Here is a 14,894-nt window from a genome sequence, read left to right on the forward strand (position 1 = left end):
GTACATTATGTAGTTTATTCAACTTTAGGTGAATAAACAGTTTATTATAACTGTTTATAGTAATTTTATTTTGTATGCTTGGACAAATGATTAAGTTCTTTCTATAAAATAAACCTTTTACATAAAGCGCTAAATAAGGATAAGGCTTTTGTTCATGTTGAGAGATTTTTAAATCTAATTTCCCAGTTAATGCTTTGAAGAAACAAACAGACTTGCAATGTCCACAGATAACTGGGCAGAGCTGATGGAGATCAACCATGATGACAGGACTGTCACAAAGGAGCGCTTTGATATCTCACAAGAAATAGAGGGCATTACTCTGGATTCCATGCAGCCAGCAGAGCGGGAAGTTAGCAAGAGACTCACCTCCCCTGTTATTAACACCTCTTTGGATACAAGTTCAATTGCCTTTGAAAGGTAATCCAGTGTACAACAATATGCAGATTTATACTTATACCAGTAGTGATGGGATTTTAACCCCTTAACGATGCAGGACGTAAATGTACATCCTGGTGAGGTGGTACTTAACGCACCAGGATGTACATTTACGTCCTATACATAACCACGAGCATCGGAGCGATGCTCGGGTCATGCGCGGCAGGTCCCGGCTGCTGATAACAGCCAGGGACCAGCCGGTAATGGCGGACATCCGCGATCGCGCGGATGTCTGCCATTAACCCCTCAGATGCCGTGATCAATACAGATCACTGCATCTGCAGCATTGCGGACACTAAAATGGATGATCCGATCGCCCGCAGCGCTGCCACGGTGATCCGATCATCCAGAACGGCAGACGGAGGTCCCCTCACCTGCCTCTGCTGCCTTCCACGGGTCTTCTGCTCTGGTCTGCGATCGAGCAGATCAGAGCAGAAGATGACCAATATTACCGATCAGTGCTATGTCCTGTGCATAGCACTGAACAGTATTAGCAATCGAATGAGTAAAGTTTAAAAATAAAAAAATAAATAAAAGTAAAAAAATTTGAAAAACCCCCTTCCCCAATAAAAACGTAAATTGTCCCATTTTCCCTATTTCACCCCCAAAAAGTGTCAAAAAATAATTTTTATATATATATATATATATATATATATATATATATATATATATATATAATATACACACACAGTAACCCCCCGACCTACGATGGCCCCGACATATGATAAAATCGACATACGATGGCCTCTCAGAGGCCATCGCATGTCGATGTCAGCATCGACATACGATGCTTTTATATGTCAGGGCCATCGCATTAACTGCTATCCGACAGCGCCAAATGGTTATGCTGCTGTCGGATAGCAGTTTAAGCATCCCTGGCAGGTTCACTTACCTATTCCCGCTGCTCCGGGTCCACTTCGCGATCCTCCGGTGTCTTGCGCATCTTCTCCAGGGTCCGGGCCTTGCTTTCCGGCGTCGTTATTACGTCACTACGCACGCCGCGCCGGCGCAACAGCGTAATAACGTCACCTGAAAGCGAGGCCCGGACCCTGCAGAAGATGCGCAAGACACCGGAGGATCGCGAAGAAGACACCGGAGCAGCGGGACAGCATCGGGAGTCCCTGGAACAGCAGCGGGAGCGGTGAGGACCTGGTGCGGAGCGGCGGGGACAGGTGAGTACAGCTTCCTATACTTTACATTGCACGGATCCCTCAACATACGATGGATTCGACAAACGATGGGTCGTTTGGAACGAATTACCATCGTATGTTGAGGGACCACTGTATATATATATATATATATATATATATATATATATATATATATATATAATTTGGTATCGCCACGTGCGTAAATATCCGAACTATTAAAATATTATGTTAATGATACCGTATGGTGACCGGCGTGAATGCAAAAAAAGCAAAAATTTGCTTCTTTTTTATAATATTTTATTCCCAAAAAATTTATAAAAAATGTATTAAGTTTTATATAAGCAAATATGGTATCAATAAAAAGTGCAGATCACGGCGCAAAAAATGAGTCCTCATGCCGCCGCTTATACGGAAAAATGAAAAAGTTATAGGTCTTCAAAATAGGGGGATTTTAAACGTACTCCTTTTTTAAAGTGCAACAGTAATAGAAAAGTATGTTATCATGGGTATCCTTTTAATCATATTGACCCAAAGAATAAAGTACACATGCTAATTTTACCGTAAATTGTACGGCGTGAAAACGAAACCTTCCAAAATTTGCAAAATTGCAATTTTTTCTTTTTAATTTCCCCACACATAGTATTTTTTTGGTCACGCCATACATTTTATGTTAAAGTGAGTGAGTGGCATGACAACGGACAACTGGTTGCGCAAAAAACAAGCCCTCATACTAGTCTGTGGATGAAAATATAAAAGAGGTATCATTTTTTTGAAGGCGAGGAGGAAAAAACTAAAACGTAAAAATAAAATTGCCTGAGTCCTTAAGGCCCAAATGGGTCCTTAAGGGGTTAAAATTGTATAGTGAAAAGCATGAACACTGAGTGTGGGCTCCCAAGTGCTTATTGGGTAACTGTAACTCATGCAAAGGCTGTTTTAAACCATGCCATACAGTTACCTTATGGTGCAAACAAGTATGTGTTTATGCAGTTTTAATCTATTAATCTATCTACTACAAGATGTGTGTTCCTAGATATGTATTTGGCTAAATAAATATTTATTCTCACCATTGGCTAATTCTATCTCTTTAGAACGAAGTCTGGATTCTGGGGTTGGAGGACAGACAAAGAAGAATCTGTTAATGGCTATGAAGCAAAGGTAATTCCTGTGTGTGTTTGTGTGGCATCCATAAACAATTGTATAGTTATAGTCACATTCATTTCCTTAGTTTTTGTGTGGAAATTATGATTTTTTTTATTTTTTATTATAAGGTTTACTCAGCAAATAATGTAAATGTTGTTACAAAAACACGGACGGAACATTTAACAGAGGAAGAAAAGTCTCGGTATAAAGGTAGCGCGATCTATTTTCTTGTATTTTATTCCTTTGTTTTGTTTACTGTAAAGCTATACTGCACCACTAAAATAATGCCATATTATATCATGTATTTCTCTATACAGTAATAATAATTAAATGGCTGCATATAATGTAAATGCATCTACTTCAATTCTGCTGATATGGTGACATAGTTCTCTGGTCTCTATAGTAGGCAAATTGTCTAGGTTTCTGAGAGTTAAACCCTCACCAATATTATATCAATGATTTAGGACAGTTGGTTTAGCCAACTTGGGACTTTTCTAGCTATTTTTTATAGCTCTTTTGTTATGGTGCACTTTTATATTTAGATTTGGTTTTAATTAGTTCAGAGTTTACCAATGTACTTGTACTTGGTAAATCTTGACTTAAAGGGCAACTGACAGCATCACCAACCCACACTTAAGTCTCTTAAAATGTCTCTTTGGGGCACTATGGGTGTTGCCTAGCCCCTTGGTGCACTGGTACACTCACCTGGTTGGTTCAGACCAGTAATGCCAAGATTTGAGAAATTTCTCATAAGCTTTCAATAAAGACTGTCAGGTTTTCAGTCCTCATGATCTCCTGGATTTTGTAAAACATGGATAGCAATGGAGGAGAGGTCTGTTTCCACAGTGTTATCTTACACTGACAACTTGTAAGATAACAAGAGAATCTCACATAGATGCAACAGGAACAAGGCTTGTGATCAAGGGATAGGCACCCTGCTTTAGTCCTGAAATCTGCTAAAATATGGCATCCCTGACACATGGAATATTGTACCAGTCACAGCACAAGGGGCTAAAGACGTACTCTGCCCATAGACATCTTATCTCCTATCCAAAGGATAGGGAATAAGATGTCTGATGGCAGGGAGCCTTCCGCTGGGACCCCCGCAATCTCTGTGCAGCACCCGGCATTCTGTGCCGGGCTGCTGCTCTAGTTTCAGAAACTTCTGAGTTTCCGGGACTAGAGGCTTGACGCCATGCCCCCTCATGATATCACGCCACGCCCTCTCCATTCATGTCTGTGGGAGGTGGCGTGACGGTGAAGATGTCTGTGGGTGGAATACCCCTTTTAAAGTCCACCATCTGAATCTAAATTGACACCTAATAAGTTAGTGTAAATATCCCGTCTCTGCTCACCTGTGAAGGTCATCCGATGATCTCTCTCCTATTCAGCTAAGTAAAAGGGGGAATTCTGGCCTGAAGAGAAGGAATTCAATAAACTATGAATGAAGATTATTGCGTGACGAAAGGGACCAACGAATTGCAGACCCATTCAAAGGTGGTCTTTGACCAAGTATAACCATTAGGAGCAGGAATAGAGGTTAGGAAAATCCTGCTGCACCTGCTCGGATGTAAGAAAAGAGGGTTCTGTGACTTCTGTAAGATGTTGCATAGACAACCAACCAACCAACAACAACAAAACGCTCTTCCCCCACAGCCTGTATTGAAAGGATGAATTCGCTATGATCCGGTACAGGGCAGAAGGAGACAGTCCTAGGTTGAAATGGTTTTTTATTGAATTTTTCAGAAGTAATACAAACAGAAAATCCAGCCAAATTAACAGAACTGCCAAAATAACAAGGAGACAGTCCTAGGGAAAGTCGCATCTACTACTTTAGAGTGGCTCCAATTGTTGGTGGAAGGCAAGCCTTTAGTAGGGTCTGGACACCCAACCAGGGTAACTATCAGAAAGCCGAATGTGAGAATACCTGTTCCATGAAAACCCACGTTTTGTTTTTTTCTCCCCATGATGTCATTTGAAAAGCACAGCCTCAGACTTAAATAGGCACTGTCAGATACAAAAACTTTTTATATGTTGTACATCTTAAAGGGGCACTCCGGTGGAAAACAATTTTTTTTAAATCAACTGGTACCAGAAAGGTAAACAGATTTGTAAATTACTTCTATTTAAAAATCTTATTCTCTCCAGTACTTATCAGCTGCTGTATACTACAGAGAAAGTTATTTTCTTTTCTTTTTGAATTTCTTTTCTGTCTGACCACAGTGCTCTCTGCTGACACCTCTGTGTCGGAAACTGGACAATGGACAGTTCCTAAAATGGAAAGAGATGTCAGCAGAGAGCATTGTGGTCAGACTGAAAAGAAATTTAAAAAGAAAATAACTTTCTCTATTGTATACAGCAGCTGATAAGTACTGGAAGGATTAAGATTTTTAAATAGAAGTAATTTACAAATCTCTTTTAACTTTCATAAAAAAAAAAAAAAAAAAAAAAGTTTTCCACCGGAGTAACCCTTTAAGTAAGTGAAGGATTGCAGAAGGTCCCTGAGAGCTTGCAACTCAATGCCAGTCTGAAGGTCTAAGCTAGTTTTGTAGTTTTGTTGACACATTTTGGAGGGTAGGTTTCACACAATAGGGAGGCTGTCTCATTGGCCCTTTTTTGAGTTAACTTAACCGCTTAAAAGGGAACTCCGGTGGAAACAAGTGGAAAACAAATGTTTTCAAATCAACTGGTGCCAGAAAGTTAAACAGATTTGTAAATTACTTCTATTAAAAAATCTGAAGCCTTCCAGTACTTATCAGCTGCTGTATAATACAGAGACATTTGTGAAGTTTTTTCCAGCCTGACAACAGTGCTCTCTGCTGACACCTCTGTCCGTGTCAGGCACTGTCAAGATTAGAAGCAAATCCCCATTGAATACCTCTCCAGCTCTGGAGTTCCAGACACGGACAGAGGTGGCAGCAGAGAGCACTGTTGTCAGACTGGAAAAAAATTCTCAAATTTCTCTGTAGTATATCTGTAGTTTAGGCAGCTGATAAGTACTGGAAGGGTTGATATTTTTAAATAGAAGTAATTTACAAATCTGTTTAATTTTCTGGAGCCAGTTGATTTGAAATTTTTTTTTTTCCCACCGGAGTTCCCCTTTAAGTACTTAAGGACTAAGCTCATGTTGGCCTTAAAGTAAAAAAAAAACTTTAACTCACCTTCCTACGTTCCCCCGTTGCTCCGGTAGCGGCCTCACGGTCCTCCGCTGCGATCCTCTTGCTGCTTCCTGGGGACGGGAACATCAGAGCCGTCAGCGTATGACAGTCGCAGCGATGATAGCGCAGCCTCGGCCGGTGATAGGCTGAGCGCACTGTCATGTAAGGAGCTCTAGCTGGCTCCTTACATGACAGTGCGCTCAGCCTATCACCGGCAAAGGCGGGACATCGCTGCGGCCGGTGATATGCTGAAGGCTCTGTGACATTCCCATCCCCAGGAAGCAGCAAGAAGATCGCAGCGGAGGACTGTGAGGCCGATACCGGAGCAACGGGGGAATGTAGGAAGGTGAGTTAAAGTTTAATTTGTTTATTTTTGCAGCCCTGGCACAGGAATATGTAAAATTCATGCAGTACAGATGTCCTTTTAAGGACCAGGCCAATTTTCGTTTTTGCACTTTCGTTGTTTTCCTCCTCCCCTTCTAAAAATCATTACAATTTGTGAGGTTAAATAAACAAAACACCATTTTGTAATTTTTGGGGTCTTCTGTTTCTACACAGTGCATTTTTCGGTGAAAATGACTAGGGATCGACCGATTATCGGTATGGCCGATATTATCGGCCGATAATCACGATTTTGGGCATTATCGGTATCGGCAATTATCTTGCCGATAATGCCCCGCACCGCCCCCACCGCACCGTGACTGCCACCCCCTCGACCCGCCGCACCGCACCCCCCACCGTGATGCTAGGCGGTATACCGGTATGAATTTTTTCCCATACCGCTATACCGGTCGGGCCCCTCCCCCACCCTCCGAGTCAATAAAAAAATTAAACTTACCCGTAATGGGGGTGGTCCAGGCCATCCTTCCTTCATGTAGTGTCCGGGGGCGTTCCGGGTGGAGGGTGATCCGGTCCTGGCTGTCCTTCTTCTCCCACGGTCTTCTTCTCCACTCCGGGCAGGCTCCGGCCTAGTACGCTGCATAGACGCCGTGACGTCAGGTGCGTCGCTGCGCACGGGCGTCACTGCGCAGCGACGTCTATGCAGCGTACTAGGTCGGAGCCTGCCCGGAGTGGAGAAGCTGACCGCCGGAGAAGAAGGACAGCCCGGACCGGACCGCCCTCCACCCGGAACGCCCCCAGACACTACATGAACGATGGCTGGATGGCCCGGAGCACCCTGGCAGGTAGGGGAGAGAAGCGGGTGGTGGCGGCGGCGGTCTATGGCCCCGCAAAAGCCACTGCAGATCATTGATTTAAAGCGCCCGCTTTAAATCAATGATCTGCAGCGGTGTCGCAGGGGGTTAAATAGCCGATAACTTATACCGGAATATCGGTATAAGTTATCGGCTATCGGCCCTAACCTGCACCGATTATCGGTATCGGCCCTAAAAAACCGATATCGGTCGATCCCTAAAAATGACACCCTATCTTTATTCTGTAGGTCCATATAGTTACAAGGATACCCAATTTATGTAGGTTTTATTTTATTTTACTACTTTAAAAAAATTATAACTACATTTACCAAAATTAGTATGTTTAAAATTGTCCTCTTCTGACCCCTATACATTTTTTATTTTTCTGCATACAGGGCTATATGAGGGCTCTTTTTTTTGCCGTGATCTATAGTTTTTATCTGTACCATTTTTATTTTGATGATCACTTTTTTTTATAAAAATTTTTATGAATTGACCAAAACTTTGCAATTTTGGACTTAAGTATTTTTTTTATGTGTACCCCATCGACTGTGCGGTTTAACTAACCTTATATTTTTATAGTTTAGACATTTTACACACGTGGCGGTACCACATATGATTATTTTTATATATGTCTGGAATCGGGCCGATCAACAATGCCCGGCATTAACCATGGGTCCTGGCTTCTGATAGCAACCGGGACCCACCTGGTATGAAGCGTGATCAGCTCGTGAGCATGCTTCAAACCCCAGTAACAGGACCAGGGCGTACAGGTACACCCTCTGTCCTTAAGCACCAAAGACCAAGGGCATACCGGTGCGCCCTTCGTCCTTAAGGTGTTAAAGTTAACTCAGATATAGTTAATTAATGAGGAAAATCCTAATGTAACAATTATGTGATTTCTAAACCATAAGAGGGTTACTATCTGATGTGACAATATAAGAGGAAAAAATATTTAGTTATTTCAGTCATTAAAGGTGAACTCTTGTGATTTTTTTTTTTTTTTTTTATTTATTTTTCTTCCCCATCCCCAGACTGCCAGATTAAAAAGAATAAACATTAAGTTGCATGCCACTGCTCTCCTGGTGCTGCTGATATCGCTGTTTCGGCCTCAGTCCTCTTCCTGCTTTTGGTGTCGGACACGTAACACTGCTCTTAACTAATCACAGTCCTCAGTGATGTCCTGCGTTGGCCAGTGATGGGCTGATCTGCAATAGGGGGGTATAGTGAGATGAATAGGCAGATAATCACCGCCCTGCTTTGTACCAGAGAATTCAAAGAAAATTGGCAAGCCTTAAAGGGGTACTTCACCCCTAAACATCTTATCTCCTATTCAGATGATAGGGGATAAGATGTTTGATCGCGGGGGGTCTGGCCGCTGGGACCTAAGATATGTCACCCTAGTAATCCACTGCACGGAGCAAACTTATTTCTGCTCCATGCCGAATTATGAGCAACCACAGCCGTCATGCCCCCTCCTATAAACATTAATTGGGGGGGTCCCAGTAGGTGGACCCCCTGCGATCAGACTTCTCAAGATGTGGGTGGAGTACCCCTTAAAGGCCCTTTTTAGATGGTCGGGAATCTTCTTACTGGGTGGACAAGGTGGTAAGACTGGAGAATAAAGGACTAAAGCATGAAACCAACAATGGGAAAACTAGGAAGACACTACTTCCATTTATATGGTCTTCCTTCAAAGCTCCAATCCAGAGGCTTGCGGCGCTACTCAATGGCCCACCTCCGGGGGGAGAGGGCTAGTTATCCCATGCCAACCTAGGTTCCTCGACACTGCAATGTCGTCACCTTTTGGGAATTCCCTCCTTTTCAACATCCTCTAGGGGGTGATGGCTCCTTTAAATAGACTTCTTGATGGTCCAGGTAATCCGACAAACTGAAAAGTTCTGATGCAAAATCCTTATGACTCTGTTCTGGATTGCCCACTTGTTCTGACAAAGCATGGACTGATTGAGTGATTTCTTGAAAGGCTTTGATTTTGCATTGCTTCTCCAGTTGGAGCAATCTTTAGTCCAAATCTGAGCAAGCAGGCATGGCTATTGCTGTCTCTCTTGGTTCCTGGAGAATGTTGACTGTTTACCTACATGGCAGGTCTTTAGGGGGCACATGTGAATGTCGAACCCAGAGCTGATAGCAGGAATTTCTTGGCTGAATGTACAGTGCACATCAGGAGAAGCAGTGTGTTCAGTGAACTGTGAGGTTTCCATAGGTTGCAAGGGAGAAGAGGTCTGTCCAGTGGGGAAATCAAATAATCAGTGGATCAGGCAGTGGAGACAATGCACCTTTTAGACTCCTTGCCTTGTTTCATGCCATCTGTAAGAAAGGGAATAGTGCACGTGGATACATTGCATGGGACCGAGGCTTGACAGATATGTCACATCACACCTGTCCAGTGAGATGCCTAAAGATGGCAAGGTATACAAGATGGCATTTAGAGAAGGAAGACTTTCTGCCACGTCTGGTCAGCAGGTCTGAATGTGTGCTTGGAGTGGATACTAAAGCCACGGTCAGAATGAAACTGTGACCAGCAGTGTGGGGAGCAGTCCCTTGTAGAAGATAAAAAGGTAGGAAAGCAGCACCTAAAGTATAACACTTTTGCTACAGGAGAGAGATGGTGTATGACTCTGGACAGAATAACTGACTACATCAGGAAGATAGTATGGCTCCACAGTGCGCAGACAGGCCATTAGTAGGGAAGGGAGGCCAGCCTGTACTAGGGGTCCACATAGTGCCAGGGACAAGTCACAGCAATAGACCCCTCCAAAATGTAACAGCCCTTGCACACAGAGGCAGAAGCAGGGAACTGTGCAGGAGCAGATGAAGGGCTGGGGGGACTGTGATGGAGGCACAGAACACCAACTGTGGAGCTATCAGTCTTGTGTGAATTCTCTGTGAGACAGTGGTGTGCACCAGGAGGGAAAGGTCCGATGCGCCCATATGAAAGAGCAGGGGTTCTTGTCAGAATAGGAGTTGCTGTCAGCGGACTCGGCTGCAGGACAGTGCATGGCCAGGAGAGCGCCTAGACAGAAGACTGAGTCCTCCCAGTTCTCCAGGTGTTGTGCTTCTAATTAAACCACACCACCAACATATTTCTATTTTTAGCAACATGTGTATCATTGCGACATACAGAAAAACCGAGAAAAAAAACCCTTGTGATCAGCCTCACCCACATTTAGCAAGTGCCAGCAGGTTAGGGGTGGGAGATGCTGCTGTCAGTTTGCCTTTGTCTCCTTTTGAACTTAAGGTATTGGACTTGTAGTTTCTACCTCTATAATAACTGTAAGGATACATTCACGTGGACACACAATTCTCCGATTCCGACATCTAATTGGGATGACTCTAGGAAGCCCTGCTCTTATTGACTTTAATGGTAGTGAGGGAAATGTGTTGAAAATAAGTGACCTTCTTTTCCGTGCGGTTCAGCTCTAAAGCTCCCATTAAAGTCAATGACAGCTTCAAGACTCTGTATCCAGACGCTTTCTTTACTCATGTGAACATGCCCTAAAGGAAATCTCCTTTTCATGCATTGACAAACTTCTGGTGGGTTTACACTTATTTTCCACAGCTGATCTTGGGCTATGGTGTAAATCACTGGGGAAAGGAAAAGAATATTAGCATGAGCCATTAAAATAAAGTTTTGTCCCAAAGGCGCACAGTGTTAAACAGCAAAAAACTGCTTATGATTCTATAATGTGTTTTTAAGGGAGCAAATAATACATTTTTCTCTATGTATATATTTTCTTTTTCTGCATGATCTCTTAGCTGACAGGAATTTCCTGGAGTCCTTATTGGGAACTGTAGAACACCAGTTTGGAGCACAAGGGGTGAGTAGTGCAGGGTCCTTTTGTACATTATATTGTTAATGAAGACTTATTTCCAGCATATTGATAAACGTTGGTATGATCTGTTAGACTTTGACATTTTCCATAATTTTCATTTCTTTCTTCGGTCTTTTTAATGTTTTTGGTTATGCTGAAAGCTTCAGTTGCCTATCTCAGTCTGTGGAAGTTTGTCAAAAACAAAAAAGGGCTATGGGCATGCACATGCCATACATTTCTGATAAATATGGGTCCTACCTCTAGAAACCACGCACAGCTCTAGAATGCTCACCCCACCCGCAAAGGGAGAGAAAAAATTAAAGGCAGGTATGAATACAGTCGGGCTCTCATACAGAAACCATTAGCATTAGAGAGATGCATTTAATGTTGAGATGGGAATTCCCCTTTCATTAAGCTCTTATTTGTTTGGCCAGTTACAATTTTTAGTTTTTACATTTATTGGTGGTTTTTTTTCCCCCCCCCCAGGATCTTACTACAGAGTTTGCAACAGCCAACAATCCAACTGCTATCACTCCAGAGGAATATTTTAACCCTGATTTTGATCTTAAAAACCGGGACATTGGAAGGCCTAAGGAACTGACTATAAGAACCCAGAAGTGAGTAGATGTGAATAAACATCTGCATTCTCCCATCTTTGATGTTGTATAAAGTATTAATCCTAATTTTGTTAACCAAGAATTTCATCTTAGTTTATTCATGATGTTGTCTGGAACATACCTTCTTGCTAATATTTGTGTGTGTGTGCACTTTTAAATCTGATTTATTACTATATTCAGTAGAAAATGTGTGATTTATTAACAGATTTAAAGGCACACTGTGGATGTGCGAAGATTTTCCTCTTTCACTAGTAGAGCAAGTTACTCCCATCATAGACCTAATGGCCAGGACAAGTTCACATTTTGCTCATCTCCGAGACTTCATAACACTTCAATTCCCCCCTGGCTTTCCAGTGAAAATAGGTACAACTTTATATAATATATGCAATGTTGGTAAAGTCATTTTAAGTCAATATACTTTGCTACAATCCCTCAACTATTTTTTAAGCTCGGTGGTTTGTTAGTAAATGAAAATAGAAGGGTTAAGACACATACAGTACACTCCACTTCTCTCAGCTCAGAGTTTAGTTCGATCACTGTTATAAGATGCTACTGATGCCACTATTAATAAATGTTAAAAGATTGCTCACTGTAAATTTACAGTGTGCTGTCCAGGTCCTTAACCCCTTCCCAACCGGTACTGGTACGTCATGGGTCAGATGAGGGGAATATGTTGCGGGCCCGCGTCATAACCAGAAGATGCCAGCTGCTATCCGCTGCTGACAACTGCTGCTTAAGACAGACATCGGAGCAGGCTCTGTTGTTCGTCATTTAAATGATTAAATGCTGTGATCAATAGCTATCAGTGCATTTAAAAATCAAATGCCGATCATCCCTGGGGTCTAGAGGGCCTATCAGCAACATCGCAATGTAAACGCATGCTGCTGATGGATTGCTGTGGAAGAACGGGGACCGTCCTTCCCAACGCCTACTGGATTGGCAATTGCTTAGAGTGCCTTTTGTGATCTTGTTAAATTTTATAATCCTCCCAGTTCACTGCCCCCATAATGATAAACCACCCCCTGCCTTTATTTTTATTAATTTTTTAGTTTTCTTGATATTGCTCTGTATTTTCTGCTCAGTCTCAGTCAGATTCACAGACTGGGAAGGGGCGTTCCCCAGCAGGTGTGACCTCATCTGAAGCCATACAGGGGAGAACTTCCTCCCTCACTCTGCTACAACACAGCCCAGAGCAATTCAATGTGAGATGAGCTATGATTGGCTAAGACTGTTTAAACCCCTCAGCACTGCAGATTGCATTTACTGATTTTGGACTTCTGCCAGGCCAGCAGGAGTCCAAATTCTGTGCAAGAGATAGGGGGAAATATGCTATGGACAAGTAGGGAGACACCTAGTGGCAGTTTTTTTAAAACTCAAAACCTAGAAAACGTATTATTATTTTATTTTTTTTCAACAAAGTACATTTGAGAGATTTTTTTTACTTACCGTATATACTCGAGTATAAGCCGAGTTTTTCAGCACGATTTTTCGTGCTGAAAACACCCCCCTCGGCTTATACTCGAGTGAACTCCCCACCCGCAGTGGTCTTCAACCTGCGGACCTCCAGAGGTTTCAAAACTACAACTCCCAGCAAGCCCGGACAGCCGATGGTTGAAGACCACTGAGGGCGGATGATGACAAGAGGATGATGAAGGGGAGGTGTGGGATGATGACAAGGGGATGATGAAGGGGGGTGGGGATGATGAAGGGGGGTGGGGATGATGACAAGGGGATGATGAAGGGGGGTGTGGGATAAGGGGATGATGAAGGGGGGTGGGGATGATGACAAAGGGATGATGAAGGGGGGGTGTGGGATGATGACAAGGGGATGATGAAGGGGGGTGGGGATGATGACAAGGGGATGATGAAGGGGGTGGGGATGATGACAAGGGGATGATGAAGGGGGTGTGTGGGATGATGACAAGGGGATGATGACAGGTGATGATGATGAGGGTCTGGATGATGACAGGGTGATGATGATGAGGATGTTAATGACGGGGGTCTGGATGATGACAGGGGGGGATGATGTATTTCCCACCCTAGCCTTATACTCGAGTCAATAACTTTTCCTGGGATTTTGGGTTGAAATTAGGGGCCTCGACTTATACTCGGGTCGGCTTATACTCGAGTATATACGGTACCATAAGGAGGAGTGCAATAGAAAACATTAGTTTTACTTACAGTGCCCATTTAAAGTTGCCGTAGACAGCCCTTAGCAATGGAGTGCCGAGAACATTGATCAGTGCAATGCAACAGCATTACATTTATCTATGTAAGCCATCTACTAATGGCTTATAATAGACTAGGGGGACTAAAAAATATGTAAAAAGAAAGTTCAAAAATGTTTTTAAAAATATATTCAATTCTAATACTCTAATACAAATATAATTCCCCCCCCCCCCCCCCCCCCCCCTCCTTCCTATTTTTTTTTTTTTTACATAAAACACTGTAAGAAAAGAACAATAAACATATCTGGTATCGCTGTGTGTGTAATTATCCAATCCATTCAATTATTGCATTCCTGATCTTGCAAGGTGAATGGCGTGAACACAAATAAATAATTCCAAATGCCAAATTTGGTGATTTTTGGTCCCATCACATCCCAGTAAAAAAACATAATAAAAAGTGATCAAGAGGTCACATGAACGCAAAAGTGGCACTGTTTTAATACTACAGCTCATGGCACAAAAAATAAACCCTTATACAGCTCCATAGGTGGAAAAATAAAAAAAAGTTATAGGGGTCAGAACATGGCATTAAACAACCTTTTATTTTTTTTTCTTCAAGTTTTGTTTTAATTTTTTTACCATAAAAAACAAATTAACCAAGTTTGGTATCATTGGAAATGTACCCATACTATACAAGTAGCATGTCAGAGTGTTATTAGCCAATAAACTCTTTCTGGCCCCACAAAAGCCACTGCGGTTCAATGATTTAAAGTGGACAGTTAAATCATGTAGCTGCAGTGGCTTCTGTGCGGCCAGAGTCCCGCTGCCGCCGCCCGATTCCCTCCCCGTACATGGCTTTCATATTTACCTGTCCTGGTGCGCGCCCCTGCAGGCTCCGGCTGTGGCTGTGTGCTGACGAGGTGATGTCCTCAATGCAACATTACTCGTCATTCCACAGCAACAGTGCAGTTCACTGCAGGAGAGTGCCCCAGGACAGGTAAATATGAAAGCTGGGGAATCGGGTGGCGGCAGGACTCAGGCCCCGCAGAAGCCACTGCAATTACATGATTTAAAGCGGCTTTTGTGGGGCCAGAGTTTAATGGGGTATATACACACTTACACGCACCCTCATTTTAACAAGGTTATTTGGGTAAAAAAACTTTTTTACCCAAATTTCCTTGGAAAAATGAGGGTGCATG

At 42.9% G+C, this 14,894-nt stretch overlaps 1 protein-coding gene across 4 annotated transcripts in view; it reads left to right on the forward strand.

The window, feature by feature from the left end:
• ANKRD13A (ankyrin repeat domain 13A) overlaps positions 1-14,894 on the forward strand; it is a 76,981-nt gene that overhangs the window by 33,357 nt on the left and 28,730 nt on the right. For all 4 annotated transcript variants that reach the window (XM_056528915.1, XM_056528933.1, XM_056528923.1 and 1 more), the window contains 6 exons: positions 228-417; positions 2,675-2,741; positions 2,855-2,936; positions 10,855-10,916; positions 11,397-11,527; positions 11,733-11,890. In XM_056528915.1, coding sequence (XP_056384890.1) covers positions 228-417; positions 2,675-2,741; positions 2,855-2,936; positions 10,855-10,916; positions 11,397-11,527; positions 11,733-11,890 — 690 coding nt within the window. The remainder of the gene's footprint in view (positions 1-227; positions 418-2,674; positions 2,742-2,854; positions 2,937-10,854; positions 10,917-11,396; positions 11,528-11,732; positions 11,891-14,894) is intronic.

This window comes from Hyla sarda, chromosome 1 (assembly GCF_029499605.1).
Source record: "Hyla sarda isolate aHylSar1 chromosome 1, aHylSar1.hap1, whole genome shotgun sequence".
Classification (NCBI taxonomy): Eukaryota; Metazoa; Chordata; class Amphibia; order Anura; family Hylidae; genus Hyla; species Hyla sarda.